Source organism: Pleurodeles waltl, chromosome 1_2 (assembly GCF_031143425.1).
Source record: "Pleurodeles waltl isolate 20211129_DDA chromosome 1_2, aPleWal1.hap1.20221129, whole genome shotgun sequence".
Lineage (NCBI taxonomy): Eukaryota > Metazoa > Chordata > Amphibia > Caudata > Salamandridae > Pleurodeles > Pleurodeles waltl.
The window spans coordinates 962,244,427-962,258,497 of NC_090437.1; the positions used below are offsets into that span (position 1 = coordinate 962,244,427).

Here is a 14,071-nt window from a genome sequence, read left to right on the forward strand (position 1 = left end):
CCTTTCTTCTGATAGGGACCATGCTGACCTTTGGAGTGGTCTCCCCCATACCTCTTCTGGACCCTGGTACACTCCCAGCGGTCTGCTTCCTGTGCAAGCTTCCTGGGGTCAGTCAGCTTGCTGTCAATTAGGTGCTGGCGTAGCTCTGAAAAACATAAACTGTACAAGTGCTCCCAAGCAATCAAATTGTAAAGCTCCTCATATGTTGTCACCTTACTGCCCTTCACCCAAGCATCCAGTGACCTGCAGAATGAATCAACACATTCCAACCATGTTTGGGATTCCTTCTTCTTATAGGACCTGAACTTTTTCTTATACTGCTCAGGGGTGAGACCATATCTTTTGAGTACGGCATCCTTCATGATAGAGTAGGGGAACCCCTGAGGATCCCCTGAGGATCCCCTAAGGATGTCAGAGTATCTCTCCCCTCTATCTCAAAGTGCTTCCACAAACCCGCCCCCCAATGAGCTTCAGGGACCAGCTTCATATGGAGAGCAGACTCATGCCTCTTGAACCACAAAAATATGTCATCCTCCCTCTTTTAATCCTTCACAAGATCTTTAGGAGTGTGCACCCTCCTGTCAGGCTGCACTGTAAAATTTCTGCCACCATCTCTACTGGACTGGCTCATCTGATCTAGCTCCCTCAAGCTAAGCTCATGAGCCAGCAGTAGTTTATTTTCCTCAATGGCCATCTTTCTCTCATCCCTCTCCCTCTCCATCTTGAGCTTGAGCTTCTCCAGCTCCAATTGGTACTCTCTCTCTGCCTGTCTGTCCGGTAACTCTTCAGGGGTCAGACCCTTGCATGACACACTGCTACCTGCCCTGAAGGCTCTCTCCCTGGACATAACAGGCCCACCCACTATACCATTGTGAATGGATTGCTCTTCCTTCTCCTCATCCTCCTACTCCTCCTCTGTGTGCCCCTCAGCTTCTTGGCTGTTACCCAGTCCCTCAGTGCTTTCTGCAGCCCCTCCTTCCTGGTGGAGCCTTTAATGTGACAAGGAAGGTTTTTGCAGAACTGCTTTAACTGGTTAACTGTATAGCTCTCCAACAACAAAAACCCATCATCCACAGGTCAAGAGTAGCGTCAAAATAACACTGCACGGGCGAGTGTGCATCCAAAAAGGGCAGCGATCGGTCGATTTCTCACCGCAAGCGAGACGGTACGTTGTTCCTCCTCCCATCCGGTCTCTCTGCAGGAGAGTGATGCATTGATCCAGAAAGGCACCCTCGGGTCCGTGCAGGCTTTGTGTTGTTTTTCCACCCCCAGCGAGGTTTGCGTCCAAAATCCTGCCGCACGGTATCAGCGTAACTGCACTATGTGGGTTGGGATGTTATCAGCCACCGTTAGCGGGTGTTGCGCGTCGTTTCTCCAAACGCGTGTGTTGATCTTCCAGGCGCGATGCAGGTGGAGTGTAGATTTCAGCCGTGAAGCCGGCGGCGCGTCGTTTCTCAGCTGTGTCTCGGAAGGTGCATCAAAATTTGCCCCGCACGGCGGTCTGTGCATGGATTTTCAGTCTTGGTCTGCCAGCTTCACCCTTCAAGGGCCCAGGAACTGGATAGGGTACCACTTGACAGGGCAGACGTCTCAGCAGAGAGTCTAGGTGCTGGCAGGGGAAGTCTTTGTTAGCCCTAAGACTTCAACAACAGGAGGCAAGCTCAGGACAAGCCCCTGGAGATTTCTTCACTAGCAGGAATGCACAACAAAGTCCAGTCTTTGTCCCCTTGCACAGGCAGAACCAGTAACTGCAGGATAGCTCCACAAAGCAGAGTCACAGGCATGGCAGCACTTCTCCTCAGCTCTTCAGCTCTTCTCCAGGCAGAGGTTCCCCTTGATTTCCAGAAGTGATCTAGTTTTCAGGGGTTTGGGTGCTCTTCTTATACCCATTTTGGCCTTTGGAGTAGGCTTACTTTGGAGTAGGCTTACTTCAAAGGAAAGTCTCTCTTGTTTGTGAAATCCTGTCTTGCCCAGGCCAGGCCACAGGCACACATCATGGGGTTGGAGACTGCATTCTGTGAGGGCAGGCACAGCCCTTTCAGGTGTAAGTGGCCACTCCTCCTCTCCCTCCAAGCACAGATGGCTTGTCAGGGTATGCAGGATACACCCCAGCTTGCTTTGTGTCACTGTCTAGAGAGAGGTGCAAACAGCCCAACTATCAAACTGACCCAGACAGGGAATCCACAAAAAGGCAGAGTCACAGAATGGTTTAAGCAAGAAAATGTCTACTTTCTAAAAGTAGCATTTTCAAACACACAATCTGAAAAACAACTTTACTAAAAGATGTATTTTTAAATTGTGAGTTCAGAGACCCCAAACGCCACATGTCTATCCGCTCCCAAAGGGAATCTACAATCATGTTTAAAGGCCGCCCCCATGTTAACCTATGAGAGGGATAGGCCTTGCAACAATCAAAAAACCGAATTTGGCAGTATTTCACTGTCAGGACATATAAAACACATTAGTATATGTCCTATCATAAACATACACTGCACCCTGCCCATGGGGCTACCAAGGGCCTACCTTAAGGGTGTCTTACATGTAAGAAAAGGGAAGGTTTAGGCCTGGCAAGTGGGTACACTTGCCAAGTCGAATTGGCAGTTTAAAAACTGCACACACAGACACTGCAGTGGCAGGTCTGAGGCATGATTACAAGGCTACTCGTGGGTGGCACAACCAGTGCTGCAGGCCCAGTAGTAGCATTTGATTTACAGGCCGTGGGCACCTCTTGTACACTGTACTAGGGACTTACCAGGAAATTAAATATGCCTATCATGGAAACCCAATTACATACACATTTTATATAGAGCACTTGAACTTTAGCACTGGATAGCAGTGGTAAAGTGCCCAGAATAACAAAAACAGCAAAAACAGAGTCCAGCACACATCAAGAACCTGGGAAACAGAGGCAAAAAGTAAGGGGAGACCATGCCAAGGATGCGAAATCTAACATCCCCCTACAGTGGTTTTCTGGAATTGCCTCCCTGACCTGGCCCCAGGTTGCCTGGATGCACAAAAGACTAGTGTGAAGCCTTTTGTGAATGTGCTGAGGCAGAGTGTTTGTGATGCGCTCCACCCCACGCCATCCAGTCAGAGATGGCCCATCCTCATAACACCTATTGCACGTTTGTCTCACTGCCTGGGGGTAATACACAACAACCAACTGCCTGCTATACCTAAACATGGATACAGGCTGCAGGCACCAAATGTTGCAACAAGAAAATTGCAACTTTCTTAAAGTGGCATTTTCAGAATTGCAACTTAAAATCAAACTTTACCATTAAAGAGTGCTTTAGTTTACAATTCTTTAGATGCCAAACTCGACATTCCTTTCTGCTCAATTGAAGGTTATCACATTCTAAATGTAATTTATCTTATGGGAGAGGTAGGCATTGCCGTAGTGAACAATAAATGTAAAAGTTTTTCAGTACTAGGACATGTAAAAGTTAAACGTACATGTCCAAAGTTTTAGAGACACTGCACCCTGCCCTCTGGGTTGTTTAGGCCTACCCTAGTGCTGACTTACAGGTAAGAAAAGGAAAGTAAGGCGTGGCAAAAGATTTATTTTGCCAGGTCGAAATAGCAGTTTAAGTCTGCACACACAGGCTGCAATGGCAGCCATGGACATGTTTAAAGGACTACTTATGTGTTTGTGGTGCAGACCCACTAGTAGCATTTAGTTTACAACCCCTGGGTGAACATTGCTAGGGACTTACAGATAAATTACATGTGCCAATTCAGTGTAAGACAATTTCACTAGGTTTAAAGGCTAGAGCACAAGCTCCTTAGCAAGTGTTAGCACTGGTAAAGTGTACAGAGTCCTAATGCCAACTAAAAGAAATTCAGAAAAAACAAACACGGAGAGTAAGGCTAAAGGTTTGGAGGAAGAGGCTAAAGACATTTCATCCTAATGCTGAAATGTTTAATAACAGGTTTTTGGTTCTCCTGTAATGTAATGTTTAATGAAACCGAGTGAAATGATAGATGAAATAAGACTAATAAAACCGAATGTTTAAAAAAAACCTTGAAATTCCCGAGCATTAGTTTACTGAACTAACTATAACTTGTACCCCCACCATGGACTGCTTATGACTTCACATAGTACATTACTCATGACATGTTAGATCACATCAATGATATCTCTCATGACATCTCACATTGCATCAATGATGATTTCTTTAATGACATCATCCCTTCAGTGTGACAGCATCTTGTAGTGTTTGTAGACTTGAAGTAAATCAACATGCTACACCTGTGGACAATTTTCTACCTGTGAGAAAGTCATCCTTTTAGCATGTTCACCCTAATCTTTCTGACTGATAATGGTGGTAAATGATCCTGACTGTGCCCTGGGCTTTGCTAAACAGGCCCAGAGTCAGTGCTCTAAATAAAAGGTGTATGGTAAAGTGGCCCAACTACAATTGGCAATGACAGACCCCTGTAAATCCCTAGTAGATAATAGGGCAAGGGGGACTCGAACTACGTATAAGTCCCTAGTATATAACAGAGCAAGGAAGTTGAGGCCCAGTAGATTTTCTGCACTGAAGCGTGCACTGTTGTGTTGCCTGCTGTCATTTTTAAAGGCAGCGCTGCCTTGTAGACTCTTGAAAAAGTAAAATGTGTGCAAATTCGACTTTGGAATTTAAGGCACTTCCAACCTGATAATCTACCTTATTTTTCACACATAAATCAATCCCAGGGTCTCCCCTAGATGCCTCAGAGGTGGGGTGCCATGCCACTATAAGCAGGGACATTATACATTATGTTTTGTATGCCCTGGTGAGGGAAAACTGCACCTTTCATTTTTCCTCATTGTAGATACTTTGCTCCATAGGCTAAAATAGGAATGAGTTCCATAAGCATACATATTGCTAGGAGGGAGCTAAATGTGTCATGAAAGAATGGTAATGATAAATCCAATAACTTGCTGTCATAACTAGTATAGGAAAGAAGATAAAAGACTTTCTTTTCTGTAAGCCAAATTCCAACCTGCTAGTGGCCTCTCCTGGTTGGTCTGCCCTAACAGGGTTAGCCAGGCTGCTTTGATGAGGAGATAAGTGGCCTGCACGTAGCAGTCCTGTTGCACACTGGAACAGCAGCCCAAAGGACCTTGGCTTGCTTCAAAAAGGACCCAGGAGTGGAGTCCATGAGTGCAACAGGTTAACAGAGCTTGTCTGCACCAACTATCACAAAAGTCCCAAGCCTTGAGTGCGGCCAAGGGACTTTTAAACATTTGACCAGGTGCATTGTGGGAATTGTGGTCCTAAACTTCTGGAACCTTGAATATATGCTTTGGACACTTTGAACCCTCAAGAGGACCTTCAGTAGAAATTCCAGAAGTGTGGAGCAACTCTTGCAAAAAGTCCCTTAAGTGGACCAAGCCACGGTGGTGAGTCAAGCTGACTACCTTCGATCGTGACCCGGGCAGAATTTCAGGTTCATCCTGCTGAAGGCTCTGGAGCTCCAGATTTCCAGGATTTGACCAGGGCCCCACATAAAAGCAGTCCGATGATGGGGCATTAAAATCTGCTTGCTCAGGAGTACTTCACGACGTCAAGAGGGAAAAGCTCCGGAAACGTTTCTAAGTCATCTGGTTCTCCCCCGCTCTCCAAGAGTCCAAGCGCACCTGCAGACAGCTTGAGAACAATAGGAGGAGCAGCAAGACCATGGCAGACCAGGCAGCCTTCAAAACCTCTGTCATCGCACACCACCACCTCATCAGAACAACAAAGAAAGAAACCATACAGGAATGCATCAACGCCAATGCACACAACAGCAAAGAACTCTTCACCATAGTCAAAGAATTTGCCAAACCCAACACAGAGACAGCAGATATTCCCCTCTCTCAAAACCTCTGTGACAAACTTACCACCTTCTTCCACTGCAAGATCAAGGAGATCTACAACAGCTTTGCAACCTAAGACCCACCCCACCCGCAACCTCTGAACCCAATGGCTCAAAACCCCAGCAGACCTCGCTCAACTGGTCCACCCTCACCTCTGACGACAACCTCAGGATCATGAAGAGCATCCACCCAGGAGGCCCCTCGGATCCCTGCCCTCACCACATCTTCAACAGAGCCGGCACCGTCATCACATCCTCCATCACGTCTGCACCTTCCCGTAAGACTGGAAGCACGCAGAGCTCAACCCCCTGCTGAAGAAACCCTCTGGTGACCCGACAGACCTCAAGAACTACAGACCCATCTTGCTGTTCGCCTTCCCAGCCAAAGTCATTGAGAAAGCTATCAATGCCCAACTCTCAGAGTTCATTGAAACAAACCACATCCTGGACCTCTTCCAATCGGGCTTCAGAAGCAACCACTGCACCAAGACCGCTCTCCTCGCAAGTAAAGATGGCATCCGTACCCTCCTCGACTAAGGCTTCTCAGCCGCCTTCAACACCGTCTCCCACCACACGCTCTGTGCAAGACTCCACTACGCCGGCATTCGCAACAAAGGCCTAAAATGGATCCACCCTCTTCAACATCTACATGGCCCCTCTTGCAGCCATCATCAAGAGACACAGACTCAACATCGTCTCCTACACTGACGACACCCAGCTGATTCTCTCTCTCACAGACAAACCCACAGCCACCAAGAGCAACTTCCACAACAGGATGAAGGGCAGCTGCCTCAAGCTTAACTCGACCAAGACCTAAGTCCTCATTGTGGGCTCCACCCCCTCCACCTGGGACGACTCCTGGTAACCCGCAGCACTCAGAACTCCCCCCACAAATCTAAGGACAACGCACGAAACCTCTGCATCATCCTGAACTCCACACTCTCAATGAGTTTTGTCCTCTTGCTTCCACACACTCCGCCTGCTTTGTAAGATCTTCAAGTGGATCCCCACCGAGTTCAGGAAAACGGTCACCCATGCGCTTGTCAGCACCATACTCAACTACAGAAACACACTCTACACCGGCACCACCCAGAAACTCCTAGAGAAACTGCAGAACACCCAGAACGCCTCGCCAGACTCATCCTGAACATCCTTCACCGCAGCCACATCACAGGCCACCTGAGAGACCTCACTGGCTACCTATCAACAAAATAATTATCTTTGAGTTCCTCGTGCGTACCTATAAAGCCCTCCACAATGCTGGACCTGCTTACCTCAACCACTGCCTCTTCTTTAACACTCCACCAGAGATCTCTGCTCCACCCAACTGGCTCTAGCCAAAATCCCACGGATACACAAGACCAGGGCTGGAGGAAGATCCTTCTCTTACCTTGCTGTGAAGACCTCGAACTCCCTGCCTCTGCATCTCAGGCAATCACCATTGCTGCCACAATTCAGGAAGGGCCTCAAGACCTGGCTCTTCAGCTAAACGGCACATCCACCCCACCTCTCAGTGCCTTGAGGCCCTTACGGGTGAGTAGTTGCACTTTATAAAATCCTGATTGATTGATTGATTGAAGTGCGAAGGTAAACTTTTGACTGAGGCCTCCCACTCAGTGTATCTGAGCAGGGCTCCAACATGGTCAGCCTCAAACCTTGACCTTGTCCCGGGCAAGCGCTGCCAGATGCCCCGGTAAGTGCTATTGATTTCTATTTGATTGATTTCATTTTTTTATTTAATTTTTAAAAATTCATAAGTCTGGTTCCTTGTATTGGATTTTTGTCATTTTAAAGATACAAATATTTACTATTGCTATATATTGGTGTGGGATTTGTATTGTGTTGTGTCTTACTTATTTACTGTGTTGTTGTATTTAAATGCTCTGCATACTTGTCTCCTAAGTTAAGCCTGCCTGCTCATTGCCAAGCTACCAGGGGATGAGCCGGGGGCTGATGTTTTGATACCCTGACTGAGTCTAACATTGTCAGGGGGCATTATTGCTAGAGGTAGGTGCGTACTTGTCTCTAGTAATAAACTGCCTCCAACACTATCCTAATGTGATTACCCGCTTAATAATGTCACATGACCTGCATTTTTAAGTCAAGAGGTTGACAGGTATACATTTGTCACTGGAAAGACACATTCTGCCAGGCTCTGTGGACAACCCTCCATGATTTGGTAAACTAGAGTACACACATTCCTGTGATTTCACAATAGCATACAATCATAGAGCAATGTTTACAAATCCAGAGTTAGATAACCCACATCTAAGTGGGACAGCCCTTCTTTTTACAAATTTCAATGGCTCAAAAACATCAGCGGAGTTCTAGAAATAAACATCCGCACCTTATCAATGTTCTTGTTACATAGATTTTTGCTTATAGCACTGTATTACAACAGGTTAACATGCATGAGTGCCCAGATGTGTACTGGTGGATAATCTATTGTCAACAGAAGCTTTGGCCTTTGTCACATATGTTTTGTAACAGATTTTGGCTTTAAGCCACAATCTACTTTCAGACATACCTCTGCAGTCCACACCAGATGTGCTCAGCCTTACTTTGTTTAACATGGAGCAATACTTGCCCCCCAAACTTTACTGATTTGTCAACGGTGCACCATGTAACTTTCAGCCTGAACAATCACAGATGCTGCCAGGGCTTCTGGTATTTCTATGCTATGGACGGACACAAGTACACTCAGTAACTCTATGCTGTATATGACTATGGTGTTATCAGTGATGTCACTAATAATGTCATTTGATGTGTCATCAATGATGTCATCAATGACGTCATGAGTGCAGTGATATGTGAGGCCGTAAGCAGTGCATCAGGTGCATGCTTGGGGCACACGTTATAGCTAGTTCAGTAAACTCGAACTGGTGAATTTCATTGTTTTTTTTTTTTAAACATTCGTTTTTATTCTTATTTCAACAACTAACTACATCATCACTTTAACCTTTGTTTTTTTTCAGTGAGTTTATAGGACATTTTTTATGTGAGCTAAGATCTGATTTTCATGCCTTACTATACCACCCCTTTAACATTTGGTAATTTCAGTGATTTTTTTTTTACCTTGTTCAGCTAACTGTCCTGCTGAGCATGGCCTTTGGCCAAGTGCTGCAGGTAATTATCCTGCAGGGCTTGATGTCCAGCTAGGATCTGTGCCTAATGCCCCATGGGTGGCCAACACCCTGCTGAACACAATGTTCGCCTATGTGCAGCAGGGAGAGGCTAGACCCTGCAGCTAATCCTGCTGGAGGTGGCCAACCCTCCATTGTGCATGGCTTTTGGCTGTGGACAGCAAAGTTTTGCAACTTGGCCCTCGCCTCTGGGGGATGGGTGTCATTGTATGGTTAGAAGCAGGGCTGGGAGGCAGTGATATCACTAGTGGCATTATGTGCATACAATGGATCCGGGAGGGTTTCCTTAGCCCTTTCCAGGTCCCTTCAAGGATAGACCCAGTGGGCAGGGAAAATGGAGGGACTAAGTGCAGGTATTACTACCTCCAATCATTCCCTAGACATGCTCACTGGCTGAATCCCCCTTTTTCAGGAGGTTGTGAGGGAGAGATGTGATGCACAGAGCAGGAGCTAGGTTAGATCTTAACCACCCTCCATCCCACTACCTCTTCCACATAACCAACAGAAGAAATTGCCAAGGAAGTGAACTTTGGAGTGGTTGGGACTAGGCGTGTTTGTAGTCCCTTCCACTCTACCCTCTGTTTCCTGATTCATTCTAAACAGCCCCTTGGTCTCAGAATGCCTCTCTGTTCATGAGAAGCATTGCAAGAGAATAAGGGGGTTATTCTAACTTTGGAGGAGGTGTTAATCCGTCCCAAAAGTGACGGAAAAGTGACGGATTTACCACCAGCCGTATTACGAGTCCATTATATCCTATGGAACTCGTAATACGGCTGGTGGTATATCCGTCACTTTACCGTCACTTTTGGGACGGATTAACACTCCTCCAAAGTTAGAATAACCCCCTAAATCTTAACAGTGTTTTCACCTTGTTGGTCCACTGACACATGAACAGTCCCTCACACAATGATTCTGTCTCCTAGTGAAGCACTGTGAGTGGAGGAAGTTGTGTGTCTGTACCCCAGAAAAGACCCAGATGTTTTTTTTTTTTTTTCTTAGCTCAGTGTTAAGCCTAGGCAGAGATATGTTGCTGCATAAGGGAAAGTGGAGGAGGATCTCTGAAAACAATTTGACCTTAGGGGCATGGCAGCTCTTATTCTCCTAGATGTTAGTGCAGTGTTTCACATAGTATTTCATATGATTCTGTCAGAGGCTGGGAGACATTGGCTTCCAGCATTATGCTCTCCTTTTTTCACAGGACCTCCAGGTCCAGGTCTCCTCTAAGCTGCATGGGTCTCCCACTTTCTACCTGCCTTGCAGCATTCTTAAGGCTCCTCACTGAACCTGGTATTGCTCAATATCTGTCAGGCCTTTGGCCGATCTAGTTGAGAGTTGTGATTTAACTATCTTTATGCATGCTGACAAATCACAGATTATTGTTACGTTCAGTGAAGATAAGGGAGATGGGTCCACCAATTCTTCGTCTGCCTTCTGAGGTAGCTGGTTGGATGAGGCTTAACTCTCGCAAGTTAAACGAAGATAAGATTGAGGTATTGATAGTCGGAAATCAACCACAGCTCTGGGGTTCTCAGTGGTGGCCTGCTGACCTCAGTACCCGCCCCTTGTAAGGTTGAAAAACATTTGGGTATGTGGTTGGATCATAGGCTTTTTAAGGATATTTAAATTTCTAAAATTGGTGCTTACTATTTCTGGCTACTTATGTGCCTCAAAAAAATTCTCTGGCACTTTCCGCTGTTGGCTCTAAAAATTGTGGCCAAAACCTTGATTATAATCCAGGATGCACTATGGTAATGCGCTTTATTTGGGTGTGCCTAAAAAACTTTGAAAGGGCTTCAGTTAATTAAATATTCTGCAGCACTTCTGTTTTGCCATTTGCCTAGACAATACTCTATTGCCTCCAGCTTCCGATCCCTTCATTGGCTAATGGTAGAGAAGTGCATTCATTTGAAAACACTATGCTTCATGCATGAGGTCTTATATGGTGACAACTCACTATGGGCCTCATTCCAACCCTGGCGGTCTATGACCGCCAGGGTGGATGGCCACGGAAGCACCGCCAACAGGCTGGCGGTGCTTCCCGCTGGATTACCCCCGGCTGGGAGAATCCTCCATGGCGGCGCTGCAAGCAGCGCCGCCATGGGGATTCCGACCCCCGTCCCGCCAGCCTGTTTCTGGCGGGAACGGGTGTCGTGGGGCCCCCTAACAGGGCCCCTGCATGATTTTCACTGTCTGCATTGCAGACAGTGAAAATCGCGACGGGTGCAACTGCACCCGTCACACCCCTGCAACACCTCCGGCTCCATTCGGAGCCGGCTTCAATGTTGCAGGGCCTTTCCCGCTGGGCCGGCGGGCGCTCCTTTGGCGGGCGCCCGCCGGCCCAGCGGGAAAGTCAGAATGGCCTCCGCGGAGCGGTCATTTGGCGGTTCCCGCCAGGTGGGCGCCGTCCGCCGCCCGCCGCAATTGGAATGACCCCCTATATCTTAGAACATTGGTGCATTTGTACTTCCTTGAGCATAAACTTTGCTCTGGTTGGCAGTATCTCACTACTGCCCCCCAATATCAATACCTTAGGCTGGGTGGTGGGTCTTTTGCTGTACTGGGCCTTATCTTGTGGAATTCTATCCCCCCTGAAAATTCACAGATGTTCCTTGTTGCTGGAGTTTTGAAAATTGTTTGAAATCCGTCTGTTCCGAGTTTCTTTTGTCCCTGTCTTTATGGATAGATATCAGGTTCAGCACGCTATAATTGCCAGACTGTCAGGGTGATGAAGCCCTTGAACACAATGCCAAAATCCTTAGAATGTGTAAATGTGGAAAATATCTGGTTGTGGAATGTTTTCATACAAACTAGGGGTAATACTAGCGACCAAATAAGTGACCTAAAACAGTGTTTCACTTTTAGCTGACTTCTAAATATCCCATGTGCTCTGCAGCAGATAGTCACTGTGGGAACCCTGAGCCCATAGAAAACACTTTTTGGCTGGCACCACCATATTCAAGGAATGCAGAAGAACACATATGGGGTTCACGTATTGACAGGGGTATGTTCCTGCATGAGGGAGACTGAAGGGAATTACCATCTTTTGATTAATAAATCGTTACATATCTGACAATTGTCATGTTCTGCATGTTCTTTCTGCCAGCCAGTCATGCAATAGGGAGGTCTGGAATGCATTAAACTAAAGATTGTTTAGGTCATGCATAATAAGTAAAACTGCATTCACAGCTTTCAGATAGTCCTGAGTTTGATATCTGTCATCAAATGAATCGTGCACCATAAACAGTGCCACAATTTAGTGACATGGGTTATATTTCATAATTGTTTGCACATGCTGCATTCCATAGAAAAATAGCACACACATAATATTGGTGGACGTTGGGCATGCCAGGATTTATATTTTCACATTTGAGAAATTAAACAGGATGTTGAGAATATCTGATAAAAAAGTAAACGAGTGACTTTTTTCACAATATCTTTATTTTTAGATATTGGTGCAGGGTTTTCAACTCTACACATTGCATTGTACTGATTGTGATAAAAATGCTTATAGTTTGTGTGGGAAGACAGAGAGACCACAGATGTACATGTGTTAAACAATCTAACGCAGATTTTTTGAAAATAGTTCTGGCACAGAGGTGCACAGATACCACAGCAGGGAAAATCAAAAAGTATAAAATAAATTTAACTACGAAAATAGAGAGTTCCTTTGTCGTGTAACGTAATAACATTAAGAGATCATGAGAACCTAGGTTTGGAAGCAGAGGAAAGACAGGTCCTCAAGACTTTGCATATTGACAGATGGTTTTGATTGGACAGGAGGTCTAAAGTCAGAGAGTTCCAAATTCTACCTCCTTGCCTCATCCATTGGATTTGAGAGAGGGCCAACACATTGTGGGAAGGTGATCTTCTAGAATGAAAATGAATATACATTTTGATCCATATTTAAAGTAGTAACATTTCAGACTCCTACAGGCTCTTGTGACAAATTCATAGGCACTTTAAATTGATGCTTTAACACAAAGAGAGCCAATGAAATATGCAAAGATAATGGGGACATGTTCTTTATAAATCAGGCCCTCTCACCAAACAAGCAGTCATATTATGAATGACCTGGAACCGGTAAGAGAGATACCGAGGCATGTATAAATAAATTACATTGACGTAATCCAGGTGAGAAGCGATGTGGTCCGTGGAAATAGTAGTCACTGTCAGTAACAAAAGCAGGAGGAATCCAGTGTCACTAATTGCAGCTTGAAAGAAAAGCCATCCAGTTATTGGATTAAAGCAAACTGTTCCTTAACAAACGAGAATCTGTCTTGTTGAAGTTTAAATTCAAGTGTTTGACTTCCATCCAAAGGTCACATGGAGTGATAGGATGAATAGTAATAGGTACCGCAAATTGCATCAATATTTTAAGAAAATAATGTTCTCAGCTCCTCACGCAAAGCAAATGATGGAATTATCATTTGTTCAGGAAATTAATCTAAATGGAAACAAGTGGGTCAATTAGAAAACTTCACCGCTCGCTGCACTTCTTTCTTTGATTACTCTCCTGCTATTTTTTAGAAGGCATTGAATTCTTACAGCAGTCAATTTGAGAGTAGATTGTGGAATGTAATAGAAAAAAACAGGAAAACATGAACGTGTCTGCTGTGTGATCCCTTTCTTAAACAACTAACAGACGATTTGAAGGATGAGCTATGGGGTGTCAAGATAAGTAAACAACATTAGTTGATAGTCAAATGTGATTGGTAACAGACATTAACATGCATTTACTGTGTACGTAAATCAACACTGTTTCTTATTGCAGGGATTGGCAGAAACGATGGGTGAGCACTGTGGCCTTCAGTTTAGCCTAGTAAGATTTCTATTTCTATTTATTCCCGAATCCATGTTTTAAATTTAAGTGTAAAAAAAAATAATGTACTTTACAATGTGCCTCCTAAATGTATTCAATGTGCCCATGTTCTTGTTTTTAAATTTGTGAAACCTTTGCTCCTGTTAGAAATGGGGTCTTTAGTTGGCAGCCAGGTTACCTCATGTCCAAGCAAGGACCCTCACTCTAGTCGGGGTAAATCACACACAATCCAAATTATCCTGTGCCCACCCTCTGGTAGCTTGGC

The 14,071-nt window shown here is 45.4% G+C and overlaps 1 protein-coding gene across 1 annotated transcript in view; it reads left to right on the top strand.

Moving 5' to 3' along the window:
* The window catches only part of LOC138246379 (cyclic nucleotide-binding domain-containing protein 2-like), a 1,069,494-nt gene that overhangs the window by 983,039 nt on the left and 72,384 nt on the right, over window positions 1–14,071 (top strand). Inside the window, exon 16 of the mRNA XM_069200950.1 lies at window positions 13,759–13,806. Coding sequence (XP_069057051.1) covers window positions 13,759–13,806 — 48 coding nt within the window. The remainder of the gene's footprint in view (window positions 1–13,758; window positions 13,807–14,071) is intronic.